This window comes from Bos indicus, chromosome 21 (genome assembly GCF_029378745.1).
Source record: "Bos indicus isolate NIAB-ARS_2022 breed Sahiwal x Tharparkar chromosome 21, NIAB-ARS_B.indTharparkar_mat_pri_1.0, whole genome shotgun sequence".
Classification (NCBI taxonomy): Eukaryota; Metazoa; Chordata; class Mammalia; order Artiodactyla; family Bovidae; genus Bos; species Bos indicus.
In genome coordinates, this window is record NC_091780.1 from 46,087,948 (window position 1) to 46,111,112 (window position 23,165).

Sequence of the window (23,165 nt, forward strand, 5' to 3'; positions counted from 1 at the left end):
ATTTGTGTTTATGTGTTAACATTTTATTGTATTTTAACAAATAAAATTGGTATTCAACTTACTTGATTTTCTTTTGTATTTGTTTCATAATGATTATCTATGAATTTCAGCTGTAAAAATCACAAAACCTTTACCTAAAACATGATACTTTCTACTCTAGAATTATCTATGAATATTTAATAACAATTATGGGGTCAAAAGACTACTTTATCTGACTGAAACTAGCCAAGAAAATAATGATGAAAAGTTCATGTGTAATATCAATAGGGTGTTTCATGTTGTTTGGTAATCCTTTTATTTATTGCTATTGATTCCCTAGAAAACTGCATTACTTGCTACTTTCCTCCATCTAACAAACCCATTCCCAAATTCTCATTCTCATGTTCTGACAGTTTAATGGTCAATGGCATAATTTTGAACATCACTGCCTGCTCTAAGACTATTTTACAACTGAAGCAACAGTTCAGATTTCCTTAAAAATACTAGAAGAAAAAAGAAAGCTCAATCTCTAAAAGTTCTATTCTCAAATACTGAAAAATTTACTTAAAAATTAGCATGAGAAGTCTCTGTATTTTCTGCTCATTTTTGTTTTGAACCTAAAGAGAGAAGTCACTCAGTCGTGTCCGACCCTTGTAGGTGACCAGGCTCCTCGGTCCATGGGATTTTCCATACAAAAATACTGGAGTGGGTTGCCATTTCCTTCTCCAGGGGATCTTTCCGATCCAGGGATCGAACCCAGGTCTCCTGCATTGCAGGCAGACTCTTTACCATCTGAGACACCAGGGAAGCCCTTAAACCTAACACTGCTCTATAAAAATAAAGCTTATTAATTTTAAAAATATTAGACCCAGAGCTACGATTTTCATTATTGCAAAAATTATCACACTATATTCCAAGTGGCTGGATGTATCTATTAAAGACAAGAGTGAATACATATCACATTTGTCCTTATAGGCCACCATACTGATTTTGCCTACACACTAAAGGATCTTGAGGAAAGACTGATCTTAGTCATGGCTAAAAATCTGATGCATAAAAACTAGAGGGTCATTTTATACATTTACAATGAAAAATAGCTGTCTCAGACCAGAACATTCAAATCCATATGAGTGAGTGAAGTTGCTCAGTCGTGTCTGACTCTTTGCGACCCCATGGACTGTATATAGCCTACCAGGCTCCTCCGTCCATGGGGTTTTCCAGGCAAGAATACTGGAGTAGGTTACCATTTCCTTCTCCAGAAGATCTTCCTGACCCATGGACTGAACCCAGGTCTCCCACACTGTAGGGAGACGCTGTACCGTCTGAGCCACCAGGGAAGTCAAATCCATATATTGGCACCTTAATCTTTCTACAAAGAAGTACCACTCACAATCAGATACAAGTATTAATTGATAATAAGGGAATCTGTCATTATAGGCAAGAATATGTGAATCAATACTCAGCCAATTTTCTCTCTACAGGTAGACCTACGAGGTCATCTCCACTTTTATGATTTTATGACCATAAAACTACATCAGAACCAGAAAACTACAGGGAGAAAAAAAATCAAAACAAGAGATAAAAAATAAGTAAAATATTTAATGGTATCAGCTTAAGGCAACCTGGTACACAGTTTTCTAATAAGTGGCTTCGCCAGTGGGATCTGATTTACTGGTAGCTAAGGCTCTCTTCTTTGGTGAAAAAATGCTAACAAACATGTTAGTCTCTGATTACTTTTTTTAATGGGCTTCCATTATTAACCAACCCAGATTGTGACAAACACATTCTTTAAAATTTAATTAATACAGTGAGCATTTAGCAGACCTGGGAATTTTTTGTCTCCTTAGAGACAAAAAGGTTAGAGAAAAATCTCCTTAGAGACAAAGAGGTTCACATTTTGTCTCAGAATACTTAATCTAATGTATGTTAACATGAATGATTCATTTTCCAAATAAAAAGAAGAGTAGAATTATTTACTTTTTTGTAAATCTCGTTAATGTTTAGCTTAATAGAAGACAGTTGGATTCTCTTATCTGCTTGCTTCCATATTAAATCTGATACAATATCGTATGCCAGGTATCCCGGGGAAAATTTCACTGTACACTTGTGAGACAGCAAGAGTGAAAAAGGTTTTGACCTTATGAACCTCAAAAGGTTCTGGGGATTTCTCAGGAGCCCCAGGTTATACTTTGCCACCCACTGCCCCCCATTTATGGAGAAGGCAATGGCAACCCACTCCAGTACTCTTGCCTGGAAAATTCCATGGATGGAGGAGCCTGGTAGGCTGCAGTCCATGGGGTCGCTAAGAGTCGGACATGACTGAGCGACTTCACTTTGACTTTTCACTTTCAAGCATTGGAGAAGGAAATGGCAACCCACTCCAGTGTTCTTGCCTGGAGAATCCCAGGGACGGGGGAGCCTGGTGGGCTGCCGTCTCTGGGGTCGCACAGAGTTGGACACGATTGAAGCGACTTAGCAGCAGCAGCAGCCCCCCATTTATGTATTTTTAAATTACATATAAATAAATCTATGGTGCTTTTAAAGGCTAAACTCTTTATGTGTTTTATTTACCTCACATCAAAGTACCTGTGGCTCCTCAGAAGTACTAACAACATACAGCACAAAGAATGGGTTTATTTATAAAATAGTGTTATTATGCCTATTCTATACTGAACTGAAGGGATATGGAGAATAATTTTATCATTTCAAATAATCTGGGCATTTACGCTTTACAGTTGTACCTTTCTTTTAAAGACACATAACATTATAGATACCCTCATCTGAGCCAGAACTCACAATCATTAAACTGGCCATAAAAAAAATTATCACCTATGTAACAAACTGTCTCAAGACTTGGCTTCTAGAAATACATGTTAGCCCAAAGCTAGCACTAACAAAGTGCCCAGCACTCAACAGTTACTGAGTTTCTTGATTAATTCACCAAATTTGATAATTCACTAAACAAATTCACCAAAATTTATTTGGTACCTAACTCACTTGCCAGGCACTATGGCTACAATGATGAATAAGTATTTATGGAGGGTAATAAGAAAGATCAAAATTAAACAAACATTAAAAAATTTCTAAAACTCAGGAGAGATGCTATGAAGGTGAGGATAGTTTTCAAAAACATCATTAAAGAGAGGTCCTTACTGAGAGTGTGTGTGTGTGTGTGTGTGTGTATGTACACGTGTGTGTACACCTGCTTCTGGGTGGGCAGGTGAATGGGTGAGGGTGGTCATGAAGACTTTTCTGGTGTACTCACATTTAAGCTATGATCTTAAAGGTTGAGTAGCCAGGTAAGAAGAGGAGGTGGGAAGGAAAGACAGGAAGGCTTAAGACAGGGAAACAGTTAAGTGTAATGGCTATGAGGATGAAATTATTTGAAAGACGAAAAGATAAGACATTTCTACTAAACTTACCTACAGAGGGACTTGTGCTCTAGCTGGGATTGCTAAGGGCAAAAATCATCATATGCCTATATACCTAATAATTAATGAAATATTTCTGTCTATACCACAGTATGAAACATATGAGCCTTCAAATTAAAACAGAAATTATTACACAGATTCTCCGTTATGCAAACTTATCATCAGTATTAAGCAAGTAAAAATAGCTTTTCTACTACAATCTAATCTTAGAAATTGATTCCTTTCAAAACATTAATGATTCATTGGAGTCACCATCCTAAAATCTATTTTTATTTAAGTTTTGCCTTAAAAACCACTTTTAAAAAGCAGCTGTTACAATAAAAATAACATCTCAGAGAACTTCAGTTCCCAGCAGTATTGTAAGAAAGATACCCTAGAATCTACTTGCACAGAACACCTAAAAGTTGTCACATAAAAAGTATAATATACCTTTTAAATGAATGGCTCAGCTTGTAAGGATATTCTGAGTCTAGAACAAAATGAAAGTATTGATCTAGAGGGGCGAGTAAGCAATGCAACAGGTGGGTGCTGCCTTGGACAGCCTTCAGAGCTTTGCTTTAATGCCCTCTGTGTGGACCGGAGAGACCATATAAACGTGAAACCAATCATGGGTACATCCTCAAAATAATGGTGAGCTAGGAGAGGAAGAAAAAACTTGACTCCAGAGAAGAGTCAGTGAAGAAACTTGTCTGCTGACTTCGAGTAAGGAATACCAGTCTTCCCTGGAAACTCATATTCGCAGGCTGGCTATCACCTAACTTTGAGTGCTGCAAAGTGAGAAGAATCATAAGCAAAGAATTGTAATGTAAAGCAAACCAAGGTTGACAGGACTCCTGCATACCTGAGAGAAGCAAGTGCAAATCTTTTCTGGAGGAACACATGCTTCAACTCAGGTTTTAAAGTAATTTTCATAAGATTCCAAAGAAATGTAAGCTCTGAACATAAAAATCCAAACAAACAAATGAGGGTGAATAAACAAACAACAAACAAGGCCAGAACAGCAAAAACCTAAGTTACTAGAATTATTGGAATAAGGAATGTGAATATTTTAATATGTTTTAATATTAAGAAAGTGAAAATATGAACAAATAAGCCACTGGAAAAAAATCACTATACAGATATTTAAAAACAACCAACTATTAACTTCTAGAAATTAAAATATAAATAGTATCATTAAAAACCCAATAAGGGGAATTCTATTTCCAAGACTGTGATACTGGGTAAGCAATCGTACAACTGAAAAAAATATGTAATACATTAAAAAAAATTTTTTATCTTCTTAAATGCACTGATGAGCCAAAAAGTAGGGAGAAATATTTGAAAATAAAAACTTACATGAGGTCCAAACTCAAGAGAGGTCTTAGGTGTAGCAATAAAGTGGTTTCATTTTGAGTGGAACCAATTACTCTGGATTTTATGGATCTATAGGGGCAAGGAAGAAAGAATGATAGGGAAACTTCCAAAATTGGAATTCCAAAGGAATATATATCATCAGTGAAATGCCCCGCTGGATGAAGCATAAGCTGGAATCAAGATTGCTGGGAGAAACATCAATAACCTCATATATGCAGATGACACTACCCTTATGGTAGAAAGTAAAGGGGACCTATAAGAGTCTCTTGATGAAAGTGAAAGAGGAGAGTGAAAAGCTGACTTAAAACTCAACATTCAAAAAATAAAGATCATGGCATCCAGTCCCATCACTTAAAACTGCTGCTGCTAAGTCGCTTCAGTCGTGTCCAACTCTGTGCGACCCCAGAGACGGCAGCCCACCAGGCTCCCCCGTCCCTGGGATTCTCCAGGCAAGAACACTGGAGTGGGTTGCCATTTCCTTCTCCAGTGCATGAAAATGAAAAGAGAAAGTGAAATCGCTCAGTCATGTCCGACCCTCAGCGACCCCATGGACTGCAGCCCACCAGGCTCCTAGAGTAGCCTATATTTGTTATACAGTACTGTGCAACTTACAGTTTTTTTCTGAATATTTCTTATTTTTCCCAAGCCCTGTTTCCCAGGACTTTGATCATTAAATATGTCTACCTTAAGGTTCCAAATACCTATGTCTTTATGAAAACATGTCGGGATAAATTCATTCTCTTTAATGTGACAAGCTACATTCTAAAAATGACCCCAAACCTGCTATATTGGTACAGGTTATGAAGTGTTATCTAAAGATCTGAGGGACGTTCAGGGGACAGACTCAGACCTTAGAAAGGGATTTTAAAGAATTCTAAATTCTCAAGAGAAACATTCTGGGAAGGGAAGAAGTGTTCTATAATCTAGGGCATGTTCCAGAGCCCTTGTTCTCATTAAACGTCTACCCCATTAAAAGTCTGCAAGGAAAACTGCCCATACATAGAGGCAAAGTAGATAACAGACATCTCCTCAAAAGCTGTAACCAAAAGCTAGCCTTAATACAGGTTTACACTTGTACGTTCATATTATCTGCCTGGCTTAAACTTCAGGAGTTCAGTTTAATGTGAGATTGAAGAGTTTCCTTGCATCTATCTATACGCAGTAAATGCACCTCCTCTCTGGAACAATCAATCTTTAACAAACCAAATCAAGAAACAGTTGTAAGTAGCAAAAGTTCAGAATCAAAATTCTGATCACACAATATTTCAAGAGAATATATAGCACCACGAGGAAGAACATTCAGAAACAAAATATGGCAGACTCAGACCTTTAAAGACTTCGGGAATATCAGGAGGATCAATCAGTCAATAGAAAATAAAATATAAATATAATAAAAAAAAAAAAAAGTCAGATCAATACATAAAAAGTAAGGTATGAACTAGAGACCTAAAATTGACCAGACTGGCCAACTTTCAGAAACAGTTGTAATTAGAAAAAAAGTATCCAGAATGTAGCATGGAGAGACAAAGAGATTGAAAATATATATATGTGAGATTAGTAGATGTATTAAGTGGGAAGGTTTAACACATCTTGAAATGCAAAAAAAAAAAAGTTCAGAGACAATATTTTAAGAGAGAATGATGGCTGGAAATTTTCCAGAACTGTAAAATTATACTAATCCATAAATACAGTATGCCCAAAGTATCCCCTGAAGAATAAAAGGAAATCTAGACCTGAACAGTGAAAAGTGAAAGTGGAAGTCACTCAGTGGTGTCCAACTCTTTGCAACCCCATGGACTATACAGTCCATGGTATTCTCCAGGCCAGAATACTGGAGGGGGTAGCCTTTCCCTTCTCCAGGGGCTCTTCTCAACCGAGGGATCAAACCCAGGTCTCCCACATTGCAGGTGGATTCTTTACCAACTGAGCCACATAGGAAGCCCAAGAATACTGGAGTGGGTAGCCTATGCATTCTCCAGTGGATTTTCCTGATTCAGGAATTGAACTGGAGTCTCCTACATTGCAGGAGCTATCAGGGAAGTCCCAAATATGGCACAGTAAAATACAAAATGCCAAATAGTTTAAAAAAAAAAAAAAAAGGTATTAAAAGCCAGAGAAAGACAACTGACCTATAAAGTATCAACAGTTCAACTGCTGACTGACATGTCAACAGTAACATGGTAAACCAGCAAAGTGGGAAAGTACCTGAAATGTACTGGGTGAAAATAACTGTCAATCTAGAATTTTATATGCAGTGGAAAAAATATGTGGGCAAAATAAAGGCATTGTCAGAGCAAAACTTTGTAAGTGTTTGACATCCACTAAGCTTACTCCTTGAAAGGAAAGTTATGACCAACCTAAATAGCATATTCAAAAGCAGAGACATTACTTTGCCAACAAAGGTCCGTCTAGTCAAGGCTATGGTTTTTCCAGGGGTCATGTATGGATGTGAGAGTTGGACTATGAGAAAAGCTGAGTGCCGAAGAATTGATGCTTTTGAACTGTGGTGTTGGAGAAGACTCTTGAAGAGTCCCTTGGACTGCAAGAAGATCCAACCAGTCCATCCTAAAGGAGATCAGTCCTGGGTGTTCATTGGAAGGACTGATGCTGAAGCTGAAACTCCAATACTTTGGCCACCTCATGCAAAGAGTTGACTCATTGGAAAAGACCCTAAAGTTCGGAGGGATTGGGGGCAGGAAGAGAAGGGGATGACAGAGGATGAGATGGCTGGATGGCATCACTGACTCGATGGACTTGAGTTTGGGTAAACTCCGGGAGTTGGTGTTGGAGAGGGAGGCCTGGCGTGCTGCGACTCATGGGGTCGCAAAGAGTCGGACACGACTGAGCGACTGAACTGAACTGAAAGTAAATTCTCAATGATGAATTTCAAGCTGAGAAAAGTAATTCTAAATGAAAGACCTGAAAAGGAAGAAATCATAATCAAAAGGAGTGATGAATAAAAATAACTGTAAATCAACTGAACACACAGATAATAATGATACTGGAGTTAAATATATAAACATGCAAAATAGAACTGAATTATTTGTTAATAACAATATATTATTTGGGGAGAAATCCGAATAATAGGGTTCTGTTAACCTTGTATTGATTAGGAAGAGGGTAAAAAAACAATAACTTTACATTTGGAAAGTGAAGTATGTATGTTAAAATTTAGATAGTTATCACTAAAGGAAAAGGAAAAGAAAAAACTTTCAAACCAAGTGATAGGAAGGAGGATATAGAATGAAAAAACATCAATTAAAAAGAAAGTAAAAAATAAGAGGAATATAAAAAATACAGACATAAGAAAAATAAAAAGAACAAAATAAGATCATACCAATAAATCCAAACATATCAGTAATTATAATAAATATTCCATTAAAACACAAAGATTTTTTAAAATCTAATCATATTTACAAAAGACATATAAAATGTAATAAAAAGAACTTAAAATTAAAGAATTAAAAAAATATACATGAGGATAATTCTAATAAAAAGTGGTATTAATGTACTAAAAGTAGATAGACTACTATAGGTAGATTTTAAGCAAATTAAGTTTTCTTTTTCACTACACATAATTTCTACAGATTAAGAGGTCCATAAACAAAAAGTTTAACTCACCAAGAAGATATAAAATTATAAATATGTATGTACTTAATTATAAAGCTTCAAAATATACAAAGGAAAATTTATGGAACTACAAAGAAAAAAATAAGCAAATCACCATCAGAACAAAAGATTTTAATACACCCTTCTCCATAACTGTGAGGTAAAGCTGACCAAAAATTTTAGGTAAGAATACAGAAAAGTTCACCAACACAATAATATGCTTGATTTAATAAACTTTAAAAATCATGAACTTCATAGAAAAGAATACATTCTCTTCAAACACATAGGACATTTATGAGGACTGACTACATACTAATTACACAAATTATATCCTCTGACCAAAAAGAATCACATTAGAAATCTGTGAGAAAAAAGAAAACTAGAAAAGTCTTATTTGTTTGGAAGATGGACACCTAAATAACTCACAGGTCAAAGAAGGTATTAACATGAAAATTATAAAACATTTAGAAGTGAATAATACACATACAAAGTTTGTAGACTGTAGCCAAAACAGCATTAAGAGGTAAAATAACTGTCTCAAAAATGCTTATATGAAAAAAATGTGAGACTAATTAAATTAGCTAGCAAAAGAACCATCAAATAAAATCAAGAAAAGTAGAAAGAAATAACAAGGAGCAAAATTAACAAATGAGAAAATGAACATAAAACACAGAGGATCAACAAGGCCAAAAGTTCACTCTTTGCAAAGACTAATAAAACTGACAAATCTCTGGTAAGAATCATCAAGAAAAAACAAACAAGGAACAAATACTAACAGGAATGACAAGGAAAAACATGAATATAAATGCTCCAGAGATTTAAAAAGATAAGAGAATGCATTTAAAAACAAATGTAATGAACAAATTCCTACAAAAACAAACATACTCAAACTGAGTTAAGAACTAGAAAACCTTTATAGTTCTATAAGCTTTATATTTTCCCATAAGCAAAGTAGTCCACTCATACTTGTCAAATACTTTTCCCTTCGCACTTGTCATATATTCTGTCAACCCAAACCCTAAAGCTGGCAACTCACTGCCAAAGCTGGACAAAATGTTACAACTTGTTTGTTTACCTTAAACTGACAAAGCTAATGCTGCCTCATGCTTTCTTTTACATATCAACAAACATGTAGGAGATGAAAATTTGCTTTGCCTGGAGAGCTCCCTGGCATGTGAAGACAGTGTAGCATAGAATAAAGAGCACTAACAGATTTTTAGTCCAGGATCTACCACTTACTTGCTGTGAGACTTGAATGATCCCCTTCAGCTACAAAACTCAATGATGTTTACCTGTAAAAGTTAAGTACCTTTGCTATTAAGAGCAAATGATTAGTTTTCAAAAGGTTTATTTTCCCATAAAATTTCTATGTAACTGAAAATGTGCACTTAGGAATTTTTAACTATCTTTATGTGAAATAGCTTTTATTATTTTCCCTTCCCTCTTCTTTATTTTATTCCCCAAACAATATATGCCTTAAGCAAATTTAATTTCAGAATGCCTTAGAAGACAAAACCGAGCCTCCACGTGGAGGATAAAGACACTCTGTATTCATAAATCATTTTTTATTAATTTTAGAGTGAAAGATAAATAACTTTACTATAACTTATTAATAAATTATAGGAAGAAAACTTTCAAACCATAAAGTGAGTCACTAAGAAAATCATTCTGGTAACAGAAGAAATATTGGGGGGATAATTATTAAACCAAAGTTATCATAAACTAAAAAAATAACTGAAAACATTCAAGGATTAAATGTAGTAAGTTTTATAAATAAACTAAATATGAACTTAAAAAATTTTTTTCATGAAGAATAAATTCTAAATAGCTAAAAGTCAGTATATTCAATATTAAAGGCAAAAGTTTATATTACAAATTAAAAATATTGAGAGATATTTTACCTGACGAAATATCTCTGTGACAAAGTTTACGTTACTTCTTTTAGAAGAAAAAACTCGGCGAACTATTTCAATGTCTGTGAGATGCTCTTCATCAATACTACAGAGACTAGAAGAGCTAGGTTCTCGCTCCGTGAGAGTGCTTGTGTTGGAATGAGACTGTTCAGGTTCTGTACTTCTATCTGTTTTATCAGCATTATCATTTTTGTTTTCTTCTCTGGATACCAAACTAGCAGCTGCTCTCTAAAATAAAAACAAAAGGGGGAGAATATCACCATCCTTTAACTCAATATTTTGTCTTCCAATAGCAAATACTGACAAAATTCAAAGCATTCTATAAGTAACTTATGGCATTGTTTAAAATCTAGGAATAGATTTTAATTTCATTTAGAATCCATGCTAAATAATTAAATGGCAATGAAATAACTCAATATCTAAGTGACATAGTGATACTCACCAAACATCTACTCAATTAAGTTTTTCAGTGTGTTTGCAGCACAAACAAGTTACGATTAGACTGGGTAAAAGAATAATGTCAATGGAGTGAGCTTGATCTTCAATAACAAATACCTTAAAACTGGATTATTTATTGTCTTAAATGTGTAAAGTCATCTCTATTTTATCATAAACAAAGATTATGCAAGCAAAAACTTCTTAAAAAAACCAAAGGAACAGAAAAAAAATGACAGAAAAAGTAGAAATGAAGCTAACATAAAATATATATTAGAAAACTCTGCATTCTAATAACTTAACAATTTTTACCATGACTGAAGATGATGGCTAAATTTAGGGAAAAAGCAAAAGTCTTAAGGCAGTAATAAAGAAATTACTACCATGGTATGATAGGTAGCACTATACACGTCACTATACAGTAACATGATAATATACTTTCTGGTACATTATTCAATTTTTGGTCTCAGTTCTATCATCTATAAAATAAAAGGGTTTTAAGTATGTAAATGATCTCAAATATGCCTTCCCAACTAAAAAAAAAATCTTATGTTTAGTTTATTGAATTCTGGGATCTGAAAGAACAGTTCTGCTTGAGAGTATCTACATTCAAAAACTTTTTGTAGAGAACCTAGAACATAATGTTTTGGGGAAAACGCATCACGTAATCTGCTATAGACAAATAAAAGGCTAGAGGGAATATAAGTAAAATTTTCTGAATGTTAATGAACATACTTTATACCTCCACTTAACTTTTAAAGTACTTAAAAGAGGTTGTATAAAAAGCACACATATATAAAATATTTTTAAAATGAGGAAATATGAGAAAAGGAAAAATAAAAACACTGCAATAAAGACAATTTCAGGAAAAAAAATACACATTGAGAGGAGGGGCAAGTGAAAAAAGAGGGTAATGGTTTAATTAAAAATACAGAATTTTAAATATTAGTCCTTCCACTGCATAGCTGTGTAACTTTACATCACATTTCTAGAGTCGGTGTTCCTGAAAAAAAAGGGGGCATGACACGGTGACAGGACTTTAAAACAGTACTCTATGAATGGGATTTCCTCCCTGGTGGTTCAGTGGTTAAGAATCTGTCTCCCAACTCAGGGAACGTGAGTTTGGTCCTTGGTTGGGTAACTAAGATCCCATGTGCTACAGAGCAACTACTGAGCCCGTGTGCTACAACTAAGACTTAGGGAAATCAAAATAAGTAACTAAATATTTAAAAAGTAAATAAAAAGTAAATAGAACTATGAAGGTCATTTAATTGCAAGTTGTTTCCAACTGCAAGAATTTGCACAATTCAGAATATTTTTATTTGTACAATTGTTAATTTTACAACTGTAAAATTAACATGAAATAAAGAAATAAGCTGAGACTTATATATGACTGAAATTATCTTCTATACTTTACAACTTTACAAATTCCATTTTTCATTAAGAAAACTATTGTTTCTATAATGCTTATTAAAATCTGGATTTACAAAATACATTTATAAAAAGAATGTAGTGTTATTATTTGTTTTAAATGGGTTCTGCATCTAAGGAACTGAAATCAGTGGACAAATCCCTAAACCCATTTTTAACTTTAACAAGTTTGCTCTGGGTGTGTATTACCTGAATATTTTTGGGCAAGACTTCACCTTCCATCCCAGGAATATGAGGTCCTGTATGCGGCTTTGGCTCCAGCCAGAATGAAACCAGCCAACGAATGACAATAACACGAGCCTTAATGAAAGGCTCCTTTGTACAATAGATTGCCTCATTGGTTTCAGCATCCTTCTTGATCATGACATAATGTGGCTTTGGTCTCATCTGTGGGATATCTGCACACATTGAAACAAAAACCAAAATAGGAAAGGAATTATGCTTAGATAAATCTATGTTTTTAAATATTTCAGAAAATGTGATAATATCCTGATTTAAGAAATAGAATTAATACATTTTAAAATAATTTGCTAGATATTAGCATGGGAATCTAGAAGACTGAAACATATACAGCTGATACATGAAATGTGCAAAAATATCACTAAAAAAATAATTAAAAATATTAAGAAATTTCCAGAGCCATTTAAAATTAATGAGAGCTCACTTCAATTAACTAGGTCTGAGACACATATTTTGATATCATACAAAGTATGAGAATTTTCATAGAAAAATTATTTTTAAAGCAAATATTGTTTTCAATGGTAAAGGTCTGCTACTCTAATTTAAGTCATTTCTACCAGCCTTAATGACTGTGCCTAAGCTTGTGAGCTGTCTAAACTTGGCAGAACTTAAAACAGAAACATCTTTGTGCAAAAAAGACAGTTCTACATACAGGCTGTCAATGGCTTCTATACATGGCAGTGGTCTACTTCTAACCCAGGCTTTGTCCTTGAGGCTATAGCTTCAAGGTTCCGAAAGACATTTTGGCATAGTCACTAAATACTGGAACAAGATATGATCAAAATATATGACAATATAATTATTCATATAGAATTTGAAAAAGACATACAAAACCAAACCTTTGAAGGACCTTTAAAAAGTTTTACAAAATAGTTTAAAGATGATACCAAACATTAGAATTAAATTTAATTTGTAATCACAAATATTCCTGGTAGGCTAACTTCTCCAAGAGGTGATACCCAGAAATAAGTTTTTGATAAATCTCTTCACTCGGAATGAAAATTCTACACTAATAAAATTGTACTTTCAGTATGACATTCAGTATGAATCATGGTATACTATCTCCAATTAATCAATACAAATTAAATGTGGCAAGTTTTCTGCAGATAATAAATGCTAAATTTCTATTGATGAATGTTTTACTATTATATATTTCAGAAAATTACAAAGATTACTTACCAAGTACAGGATGATATAAACTATTCTCCTTACAGATGTTTGGGAAAATATAAGGCAAATAATATTTCTTAAAATGTGAAAACAAAAATGAAAATCCTCTTTCTTGGTTTTCTTTGTTCTTCCACTCTAAACTTTTTACCTAAAAATAAACAAAAAATTAGAATCATTCTAGGAGGGAAAAAAAGAGGAAAAAAAAAATACTAGCTGTTAAAAACAAGCTTATAAGAGGCTACCTAAGCAATAAACTAAACTTAGACCACAAAGATAAAAAGCTAAATCTGTGTATGTACATATGTTTATATAAATAGAATATTTATTCTGCCATGCAAATACAATACACAGCTGACCCCTGAACAACCTGGGGGTTGAAGTGCCGATCCTCCGTGCACTTAAAAATTCATCTGTCATGTTGTGGTCAGCCCTCCATATTCATAGATTCAAGCAACAGTGGCTTGTGTAGTAGTGTAGATCGTATTTATTGAAAAATATCTGTGTATAAGAGGCCAATGATACATGTTATCTTTCAAAAATCTTATAATGTGCTCTGGAAAACTGTCAAAGTTGACTTAAAACTCGGCTCTACTACTGACAAAGATGATAGTGTTCTTTCCTCTTTCTCCCTTCCTGAATAATTCAACCTAAAAGTCAAACAAAACAGGCATATGTGGGAGGGAAGAGTGGAAGGTATGAAAGAGTGTCAGTCAAGTGCAGGCAATCAGAGCCTGACCACAGGAGGCATCCATGGAGGGAGTGTAACAGAGGCAGTAGTTCAGGGGGGACTCAGAGTCTTACCAAGTATCCACGAAGTGTAGAGGGGAGTAAGCCAGAAGGAGCAGAGTTGTGAAATAGAGGGTGTGAAAACTCCAGTAGGCTGAGGAAGATATCCAAATATGGGGACAATAAAGTGGACCTGAGTGGACCACAGCGAGAGACTACTATACATTAACTTTAGAATGACTAAAACTATAGACTGACCATATCAACTGATGGTGAGTATATGAAGCAATCTTTTATAGTTTCAAACATAGCTAGTGGAATATAAAAAGGTACAAGCACTTGGAAAAGAGTCAATATACACCTTACCATAAAATCTAGCTATTCCACTACTAGGTATTTGCCCAAGGGAAAAGAAGTCTGTATTCACACAAAGACTTATTTACCAATAATCATAGTAGTTTTATCTGTAATAACCCAAAACTAGAAACAATTCACCATACCATCAGTAGATGACTGGATAACAAATCATAGCATATCCATACACTGAAAAGTTACTCAGCAATAAAAAGAACCAAACTGTAGATACATACAATAATAAATATTTTTAAAATTATTATGTTGGGTTAAAAAAGAAAAAAGCCAGACCAAAAATAAAAGAAAAATAGAGGTACAATATGATGCCATTTATATGAAAATACAGAAGATGCAAACTACGGTGAAAGTAAATCAGATCAACAGTAGCCTGGGGAACAAGATGATGAAGGGTGGCAGGCAGGTACAGAAGGGTGGATTACTATGGAATCTGAGAATTTTTAGGGATGATAGATACATTCATTATCTTGATTGTTGTGATGGTCTTGGGGGGGGGGGTTACATGTAATAAAATTCATCAAAATGTACTTTTCTTTTTTTTTTTTTAATTTTATTTTATTTTGTGATTAAAATGTACTTTTCAAACATTACAGTTTACTGTATCTCAATAAACCAGTAAAACAATTTTAAAAATGTACATGAAGTACAAAAGACATTTTAAAAATAAAAACTGGTAATACAGTAACAGTAACGACTCACTACAAAACACATACTATATATCATAGTTGGTTATTCTAAATACTATACACTAATTACTTAAGCCCCAAACACCAAAATGGAATATGTATTATTTTTTTCTTTTTACTTGATGCACAGAGAGGTTAAGTCCTTTACCAAAAGTCATACTATCAGTAAGATGCACAGTCAGGATTCAAACCCTGGCCATCTCATTCAGGGTGCATATTAACTTCATAAGGTTTGTTTCTGAGACACAGGGAATTTTTGTGTTCAGAACAATTAAAAGAAATGTATATATGCTAAAAGTGTTTTATCAATCAGGATATGCACATTTCATATATGAAAACAAACAGGTTATCCTACATAATACATGTACCTAAAATTTTTGAAAGTACAAGTAGGTTTAAGTAAAAATAACATCTCTCCACTCTCTAAGGGCATCCTCAGTCCACCTCCTCAATTGCTGCCTCTAGTCAGATTGATCCCTAAATCAAACCATCTTTCATTTAAGTGCCACAGCTGCTAACTATAAACGAAAGACTAGAAAGTAAACACAATTGGCTCGCATAAGGTATATACACATAAAATTCAGATTCTGTTCAGTTCAGTCGCTTAGTCGTGTTTGATTCTTTGCGACCTCATGGACTGCAGCACATCAGGCCTCCCTCTCCATCGCCAACTCCTGGTACTCAAACTCATGTCCGTCGAGTCGGTGATGCCATCCAACTACCTCATCCTCTGTCATCCCCTTCTCCTCCTGCCTTCAATCTTTCCTGTATCAGGGTCTTTTCAAATGAGTCAGTTCTTTGCATCAGGCGGCCAAAGTACTGGGAGTTTCGGCTTCAGCATCAGTCCTTCCAATGAATATTCAAGACTGATTTCCTTTAGGATGCACTCACTGGCTGGATCTCCTTGCTGTCCAAGGGACTCTCAAGACTCTTCTCCAACACCACAGTTCAAAAGCATCAATTCCTTGGTGCTCAGCCTTCTTTATAGTGCTACTCTCACATCCATACATGACTACTGGAAAAACCATAGCTTTGACTAGACGGACCTTTGTTAACAAAGTAATGTCTCCGCTTTTTAATAAGCTGTCTAGGTTGGTCATAACTTTCCTTCCAAGAAGTAAGTGTCTTTTAATTTCATGGTTGCAGTCACCATCTGCAGTGATTTTGGAGTCTCCCAAAATAAAGTCTCTCACTGTTTTCCCACCTATTTGCCATGAAATGATGGGACCGGATGCCATGATCTTAGTTTTCTGAATGCTGAGTTTTAAGCCAGCTTTTTCACTCTCCTCTTTCACTTTCATCAAGAGGCTCTTTGGTATTCTTCATTTTCTGCCATAAGGGTGGTCATCTGCATATCTGAGGTTATTGATATTTGTCCTAGCAATCTTGATTCCAGCTTGTGCTTCATCCAATCCAGCATTTCTCATGATGTACTTACTCTGCATTTAAGTTAAGCAGGGTGACAATACACAGCCCTGATGTACTCCTTTCCCGTTTTGGAACCAGTCTCGTTCCATGTCCAGTTCTAACTGTTGCTTTTTGACCTGCATACAGATATCTCAGGAGGCAGGTCAGGTGGTCTGGTATTCCCATCTCTTGGATTTTCCACAGTTTGTTGTGATCCACACAGTCAAAGACTTTGGCATAGTCAATAAAGCAGAAACAGATGTTTTTCTGGAACTCCCTTGCTTTTTCCATGATCCAGCGGATGTTGGCAATTTGATCTCTGGTTCCTTTGCCTTTTCTAAATCCAGCTTGAACATCTGGAAGTTCACAGTTCACATACTGTTAAAGCCTGGCTTGGATGATTTTGAGCATTACTTTGCTAGTGTGTGAGGTGAGTGCAATTGTGTGGTAGTTTGAGCATTCTTTGGCATTGTCTTTCTATGGGATTGGAATGAAAACCGACCTATTCCAGTCCTGTGGCCACTGCTGAGTCTTCCAAATTTGCTGGCATATTGAGTGTAGCACTTTTAGAGCATCATCTTTCAGGATTTGAAATAGCTCAAATGGAATTCCATCACCTCCACTAGCTTTGTTTGTAGTGATGCTTCCTAAGGCCCACTTGACTTCACATTCCTATGGCTCATATCACTTCACAGGATATCTGGCTCTAGATGAGTGATCACACCATTGTGATTATCTGGGTCATGAAGATCTTTTCTGTACAGTTCTTCTGTGTATTCTTGCCACCTCTTCTTAATATCTTCTGCTTCTGTTAGGTCCATACCATTTCTGTCCTTTATTGAGCCTATCTTTGTATGAAATATTCCCTTGGTATCTCTAATTTTCTTGAAGAGATCTCTAGTCTTTCCCATTCTACTGCTTTCCTCTATTTCTTTGCACTGATCACTGAGGAAGGCTTTCTTATCTCTCCTTGATATTCTCTGGAACCCTGCATTTAAATAGGTATATCTTTCCTTCCCTCCTTTGTCTTCACTTCTCTTCTTTTCATAGCTGTTTGTAAGGCTTCCTCAGACAACCATTTTGCCTTCTTGCATTTCTTTTTCTTGGGGATGGTCTTGATCCCTGCCTCCTATAAAATGTCACAAACCTCTGTCCATAGTTCTTTGGGCACTCTATCAAATCTAATCCCTTGAATCTATTTGTCACTTCCATTGTATAGTCATAAGGGATTAGATTTAGGTCATTCCTGAATGGTCTACTGGTTTTCCCTACTTTCTTCAATTTAAGTCTGAATTGGGCAATAAGGAGTTCATGATCTGAGTCACAGTCAGCTCCTGGTCTTATTTTTGCTGACACTATAAAGAGTCTACTATAAAAATCTCTCTCTCCAGCTCCCTTTCTAAGAGGTTCATAATCCCTCTAATGATTTTATTTCAGGAAGAGCATACTAACATATATTTTCAGAATTAAAAATCTGTTACTCCTCCTTTAGGAAAATAAGCAAGTATCTAGTATGACAGCATAACTGGAAGGAGTTGAAAATGAACTACCCACAGGATAGTAAGAAGGGTGATATAAAAGAAGATTACACATACCTGAATTACTATATATTTTAAAAGTGCTTCAAGAAAATAGCTTGTAAGATCTTCTTGTCCTTTATCTCCTGATTGTGGGGGGACAAGTGGAGTGATTTCCTCTATAGTGACTTGAGCTATCCAAAGACAAAAGTTTGGTATAACCACAAATTTAAGAATATTTAACTATTTATAGTTAGTATAAAATTTAACTACAAAACGGATAAGCAAAGAATAAGCAAAGCTTGAGAATATTCTAATGACTGAAACTTGAAATAAACCTAAGGTCATATTGACAGCCCATCACAACCACCAACAACTTTAATAATCCACTGTTTCATGAAGCCCTGATCAAGGAAATGTGACAAGGGATGGACAGATATTCAGGGATTAAGAGTGAATAACGTTGGCCTGCAAAAGAACTGCTCATATTTTCAAATTCAGATTAAAAGTGTACATGACAAAATTCCATAAATATTATAAAAACATATAATACTATGCTTATTCATCAATTAAAGGACAATCTGATTACCCTAGGTAATGTCCACACTTCTTAAGGTAGCATCTTTATTCAAAGGATGATATACTATTAATATTTCCCTTCCAGAAAGAAAGAGAACTTACCTAAGGATACAAGCTGATATATGACAATTCAAAATTAAATGTAAAAATGGCCTATATTAAACAATAACAGGGGTCTTACAGGCCCTAGTGAGAAAGCCTCTCGCACAGCTAATTCCTAGAGAGAGAAAACTACAGGCCTGAAAGTTTGCCTTTCAAATACAAACTAAATATCCAGAGCCCATATCTCTACCACTTCCCCTGTTGGGCTCTTATACTCAGGGCTGCTGCTGCTGCTGCTGCTAAGTCACTTCAGTCGTGTCCGACTCTGTGCGACCCCATAGACGGCAGCCTACCAGGCTCCCCCGTCCCTGGGATTCTCCAGGCAAGAACACTGGAGTGGGTTGCCATTTCCTTCTCCATACATTCAGGGCTACTAGTCCCCTAACCTAATGACCCTTAGGACTAGGTAGCCAGACTTAGACATGCTCACCCTACTTCACACATTTCTGACTGAGCTCTTGCCCATGATATCCACCCCTACCCTCCAAGCCCCATCCTCGACTGACCCTGGTGTTTCCCTGTGTGACCACCCTCCTTGGTGTGGCACAACCACTTCTCCTGGGAACTATGAGTAACAAGCTATCTTTTAACAGCAATCATCTCCTGATCTGTTGGCCTCATTATACCTGGATGTTTTAAAATTATTTATTTACATTTTTTACTGACATACATTATATTAGTTTCAGGTGTACATGATTCAACATTTGTATGCACTATAAAATAATCACCCGAATAAGTAGTTACCATCTGTCACCAAAATTACAAAAAAAATTTTTTTCTTGTGGTAAGAACTTCTAATATTTAGTTTCTTAGCAACTTTCAAATTCACAACAGTTGTCATCAACTACAGTTCCCATGCTGTCCACTACATCCTGATGACTTATTTTATTTACTTTCTGACAAGAAGTTTGTAACTCTAAATCCCCTTCACCAATTTTGCCCACCCTCAAATCCCACGCGCTCCCCTGTTCAAACCACCCCCCGCCTCCCCCAGCAACCATGAATCCTTTCTCCATGAGTTTTGTTTTATAAATCCCACATTTAAAAACATGGCCTTGGATTAACCAGTTAAAAATGTACAGATATTTTAAAATATATATTAACAAACTACACAAAATTTTTAAAATAATGATGGAAAAGATGAATCTTACTTTCTTGAAGGTTGAGTGGAGGATTAATGAGGTTATCTAAAGTTCGAGGTCCATATTCAGACTGTGGTGCTGAAAATCCGGGGATTAAGCATGAAAACATCCAAAGCTGTTCTTTGCTACAGTTATTCTGAAGAGCTTGCAACCATAATAAGAAAAGCCGAACACCTTCCCGCCTAATCTAAAATGAAATGAAATGAAAAACAGTAGTTTAATTTAAAATGGAAATATTTTCTTCCTTCCACGCCAAAATTCTCTGGAAGATGGTTACAGACTGATACTCTCCAAAGAAGAGGAAGAAAAGGAAGGCAGGCAGGAGAGGGAGACAGAATGATAGCCATGATAATTTACTGACCCCCTTAGCACTTATAAATCTAAATTTATGGATTCTGAACAAATAAACTTGGTGTCTAACTACCTAAGGAGTTCATGATCTGAGCCACAGTCAGCTCCTGGTCTTGTTTTTGCTGACTGTATAGAGCTTCTCCATCTTTGGCTGCAAAGAATATAATCAATCTGATTTCAGTGTCGACCATCTGGTGATGCCCATGTGTGGTCTTCTCTTGTGTTGTTGGAAGAGGGTGTTTGCTACAACCAATGTGTTCTCTTGGCAGAACTCTATTAGCCTTTGCCCTGCTTCATTCTGTACTCCAAGGCCAAATTTGCCTGTTACTCCAGGTGTTTCTTGACTTCCTACTTTTGCATTCCAGTCCCCTATGATGAAAAGGACATCTTCTCTGGGTATTAGTTCTAGAAGGTCTTGTAGGTCTTCATAGAACTGTTCAACTTCACCTTCTTCAGCGTTACTGGTCGGGGCTTTAAGAGATTTAAGATTTAAGGGACTAGATCCGATAGAGTGCCTGATGAACTATGGATGGAGGTACGTGACACTGTACAGGAGACAGGAATCAAGACCATCCCAAGAAAAAGAAATGCAAAAAAGCAAAATGGCTGTCTGGGGAGGCTTTACAAATGGCTGTGAAAAGAAAGGAGCGAAAAGTAAAGGAGAAAAGGAAAGGTATTCCCATTTGAATGCAGAGTTCCAAAGAATAGCAAGGAGAGAGAAGAAAGCCTCCCTCAGCCATCAATGCAAAGAAGTAGAGGAAAACAATAGAATGGGAAAGACTAGAGATCTCTTCAGGAAAATTAGAGATACCAAGGGAACATTTCATGCAAAGATGGGCTCAATAAAGGACAGAAATGGTAGGGACCTAATGGAAGCAGAAGATATTAAGAAGAGGTGGCAAGAATATACAGAAGAACTTTACAAAAAAGATCTTCATGACCCAGATAATCACGATGGTGTGATCACTGACCTAGAGCCAGACATCCTGGAATGTGAAGTTAAGTGGGCTTTAGGAAACATCACTATGAACAAAGCTAGTGGAGGTGATGGAATTCCATTTGAGCTATTTCACATCCTGAAAGATGATGCTGTGAAAGTGCTGCACTCAATATGCCAGCAAATTTGGAAAACTCGGCAGTGGCCACAGGACTGGAATAGGTCGGTTTTCATTCCAATCCCAAAGAATGGTAATGCCAAAGAATGCTCAAACTACCACACAACTGCACTCATCTCACACGCTAGTAAAGTAATGCTTAAAATTCTCCAACCCAGGCTTCAGCAATACATGAAACGTGAACTTTCAGATGTTCAAGCTGGTTTTAGAAAAGGCAGAGGAACCAGAGATCAAATTGCCAACATCCGCTGCATCATCAAAAAAGCAAGAGAGTTCCAGAAAAATATCTATTTCTGCTTTATTGACTATGACAAAGCCTTTGACTGTGTGAATCACAATAAACTATGAAAAATTCTGAAAGAGATGGGAATACCAGACCACCTGACCTGCCTCTTGAGAAACCTATATGCAGGTCAGGAACCAACAGTTAGAACTGGACATGGAACAACAGACTGGTTCCAAATAGGAAAAGGAGTACGTCAAGGCTGTATATTGTCACCCTGCTTATTTAACTTCTATGCAGAGTACATCATGAGAAACGCTGGGCTGGAAGAAACACAAGCTGGAATCAAGACTGCCAGGAAAAATATCAATAGCCTCAGATATGGAGATGACACTACCCTTATGGCAGAAAGTAAAGAACTAAAGAGCCTCTTGATGAAAGTAAAAGAGGAGAGTGAAAAAGTTGGCTTAAAGCTCAACATTCAGAAAACTAAGATCATGGCATCCGGTCCCATCGCTTCATGGCAAATAGATGGAGAAACAGTGGAAACAGTGGCTGACTTTATTTTTCTGGGCTCCAAAAGCACTGTAGAAGGTGACTGCAGTCATGAAATCAAAAGACGCTTACTCCTTGGAAGGAAAGTTATGACCAACCTAGTCAGCATATTAAAAAGCAGAGACATTCCTTTGCCAACAAAGGTCCATCTAGTCAAGGCTATGGTTTTTCCAGTGGTCATGTGTGGATGTGAGAGTTGGACTATAAAGAAAGCTGAGTACTGAAGAATTGATGCTTTTCAACTGTGGTGTTGGAGAAGACTCTTGAGAGTCCCTTGGACTGCAAGGAAATCCAACTAGTCCATCCTAAAGGAAATCAGTCCTGGGTGTTCATTGGAAGGACTGATGCTGAAGCTGAAACTCCAATACTTTGGCCACCCCATGCGAAGAGTTGACTCATTGGAAAAGACCCTGATGCTGGGAAAGATTGAGGGCAGGAGGAGAAGGGGACGACAGAGGATGAGATGGTTGGATGGCATCACTGACTCGATGGACATGGGTTTGGGTAGATTCTGGGTGTTGATGACGGACAGGGAGGCCTGGCGTGTTGCGGTTCATGGGGTCACAAAGAATTGGACATAACTCAATGACTGAACTGAACTGAACTACTTAAAGCTATCAGGTAATTTTTACACTATAACTTTCACTTATAGAAAATCAAAATCATTTCCTTCTTGTTAACTTCCGTTCTTCCCCACATTGCCACTCTAATCCAAGAAGAAAGGAGAGACGGCAATGACCACTCCTTGGTATAACTATTAACTGCTAAAAGGAGGAATGGTCATGGAGATCCGGATGCACTGCTAACTCACTGCTCCTGTCCTTTAAAG

The 23,165-nt window shown here is 36.2% G+C and overlaps 1 protein-coding gene across 7 annotated transcripts in view; it reads right to left on the reverse strand.

Annotated features, from left to right (window-relative positions):
- The window catches only part of RALGAPA1 (Ral GTPase activating protein catalytic subunit alpha 1), a 210,700-nt gene that overhangs the window by 137,900 nt on the left and 49,635 nt on the right, over positions 1 to 23,165 (reverse strand). For 6 of the 7 annotated variants that reach the window (XM_019983417.2, XM_019983419.2, XM_070775459.1 and 3 more), the window contains exons 6-10: positions 20,102 to 20,279; positions 18,348 to 18,463; positions 13,571 to 13,709; positions 12,341 to 12,549; positions 10,274 to 10,513 (exon numbers count right to left, since the gene is read on the reverse strand). In XM_019983417.2, coding sequence (XP_019838976.2) covers positions 10,274 to 10,513; positions 12,341 to 12,549; positions 13,571 to 13,709; positions 18,348 to 18,463; positions 20,102 to 20,279 — 882 coding nt within the window. Of the gene's footprint in view, positions 1 to 9,611; positions 9,665 to 10,273; positions 10,514 to 12,340; positions 12,550 to 13,570; positions 13,710 to 18,347; positions 18,464 to 20,101; positions 20,280 to 23,165 lie in introns of those variants that run through there. The other variant, XM_070775460.1, reaches the window with a different exon arrangement.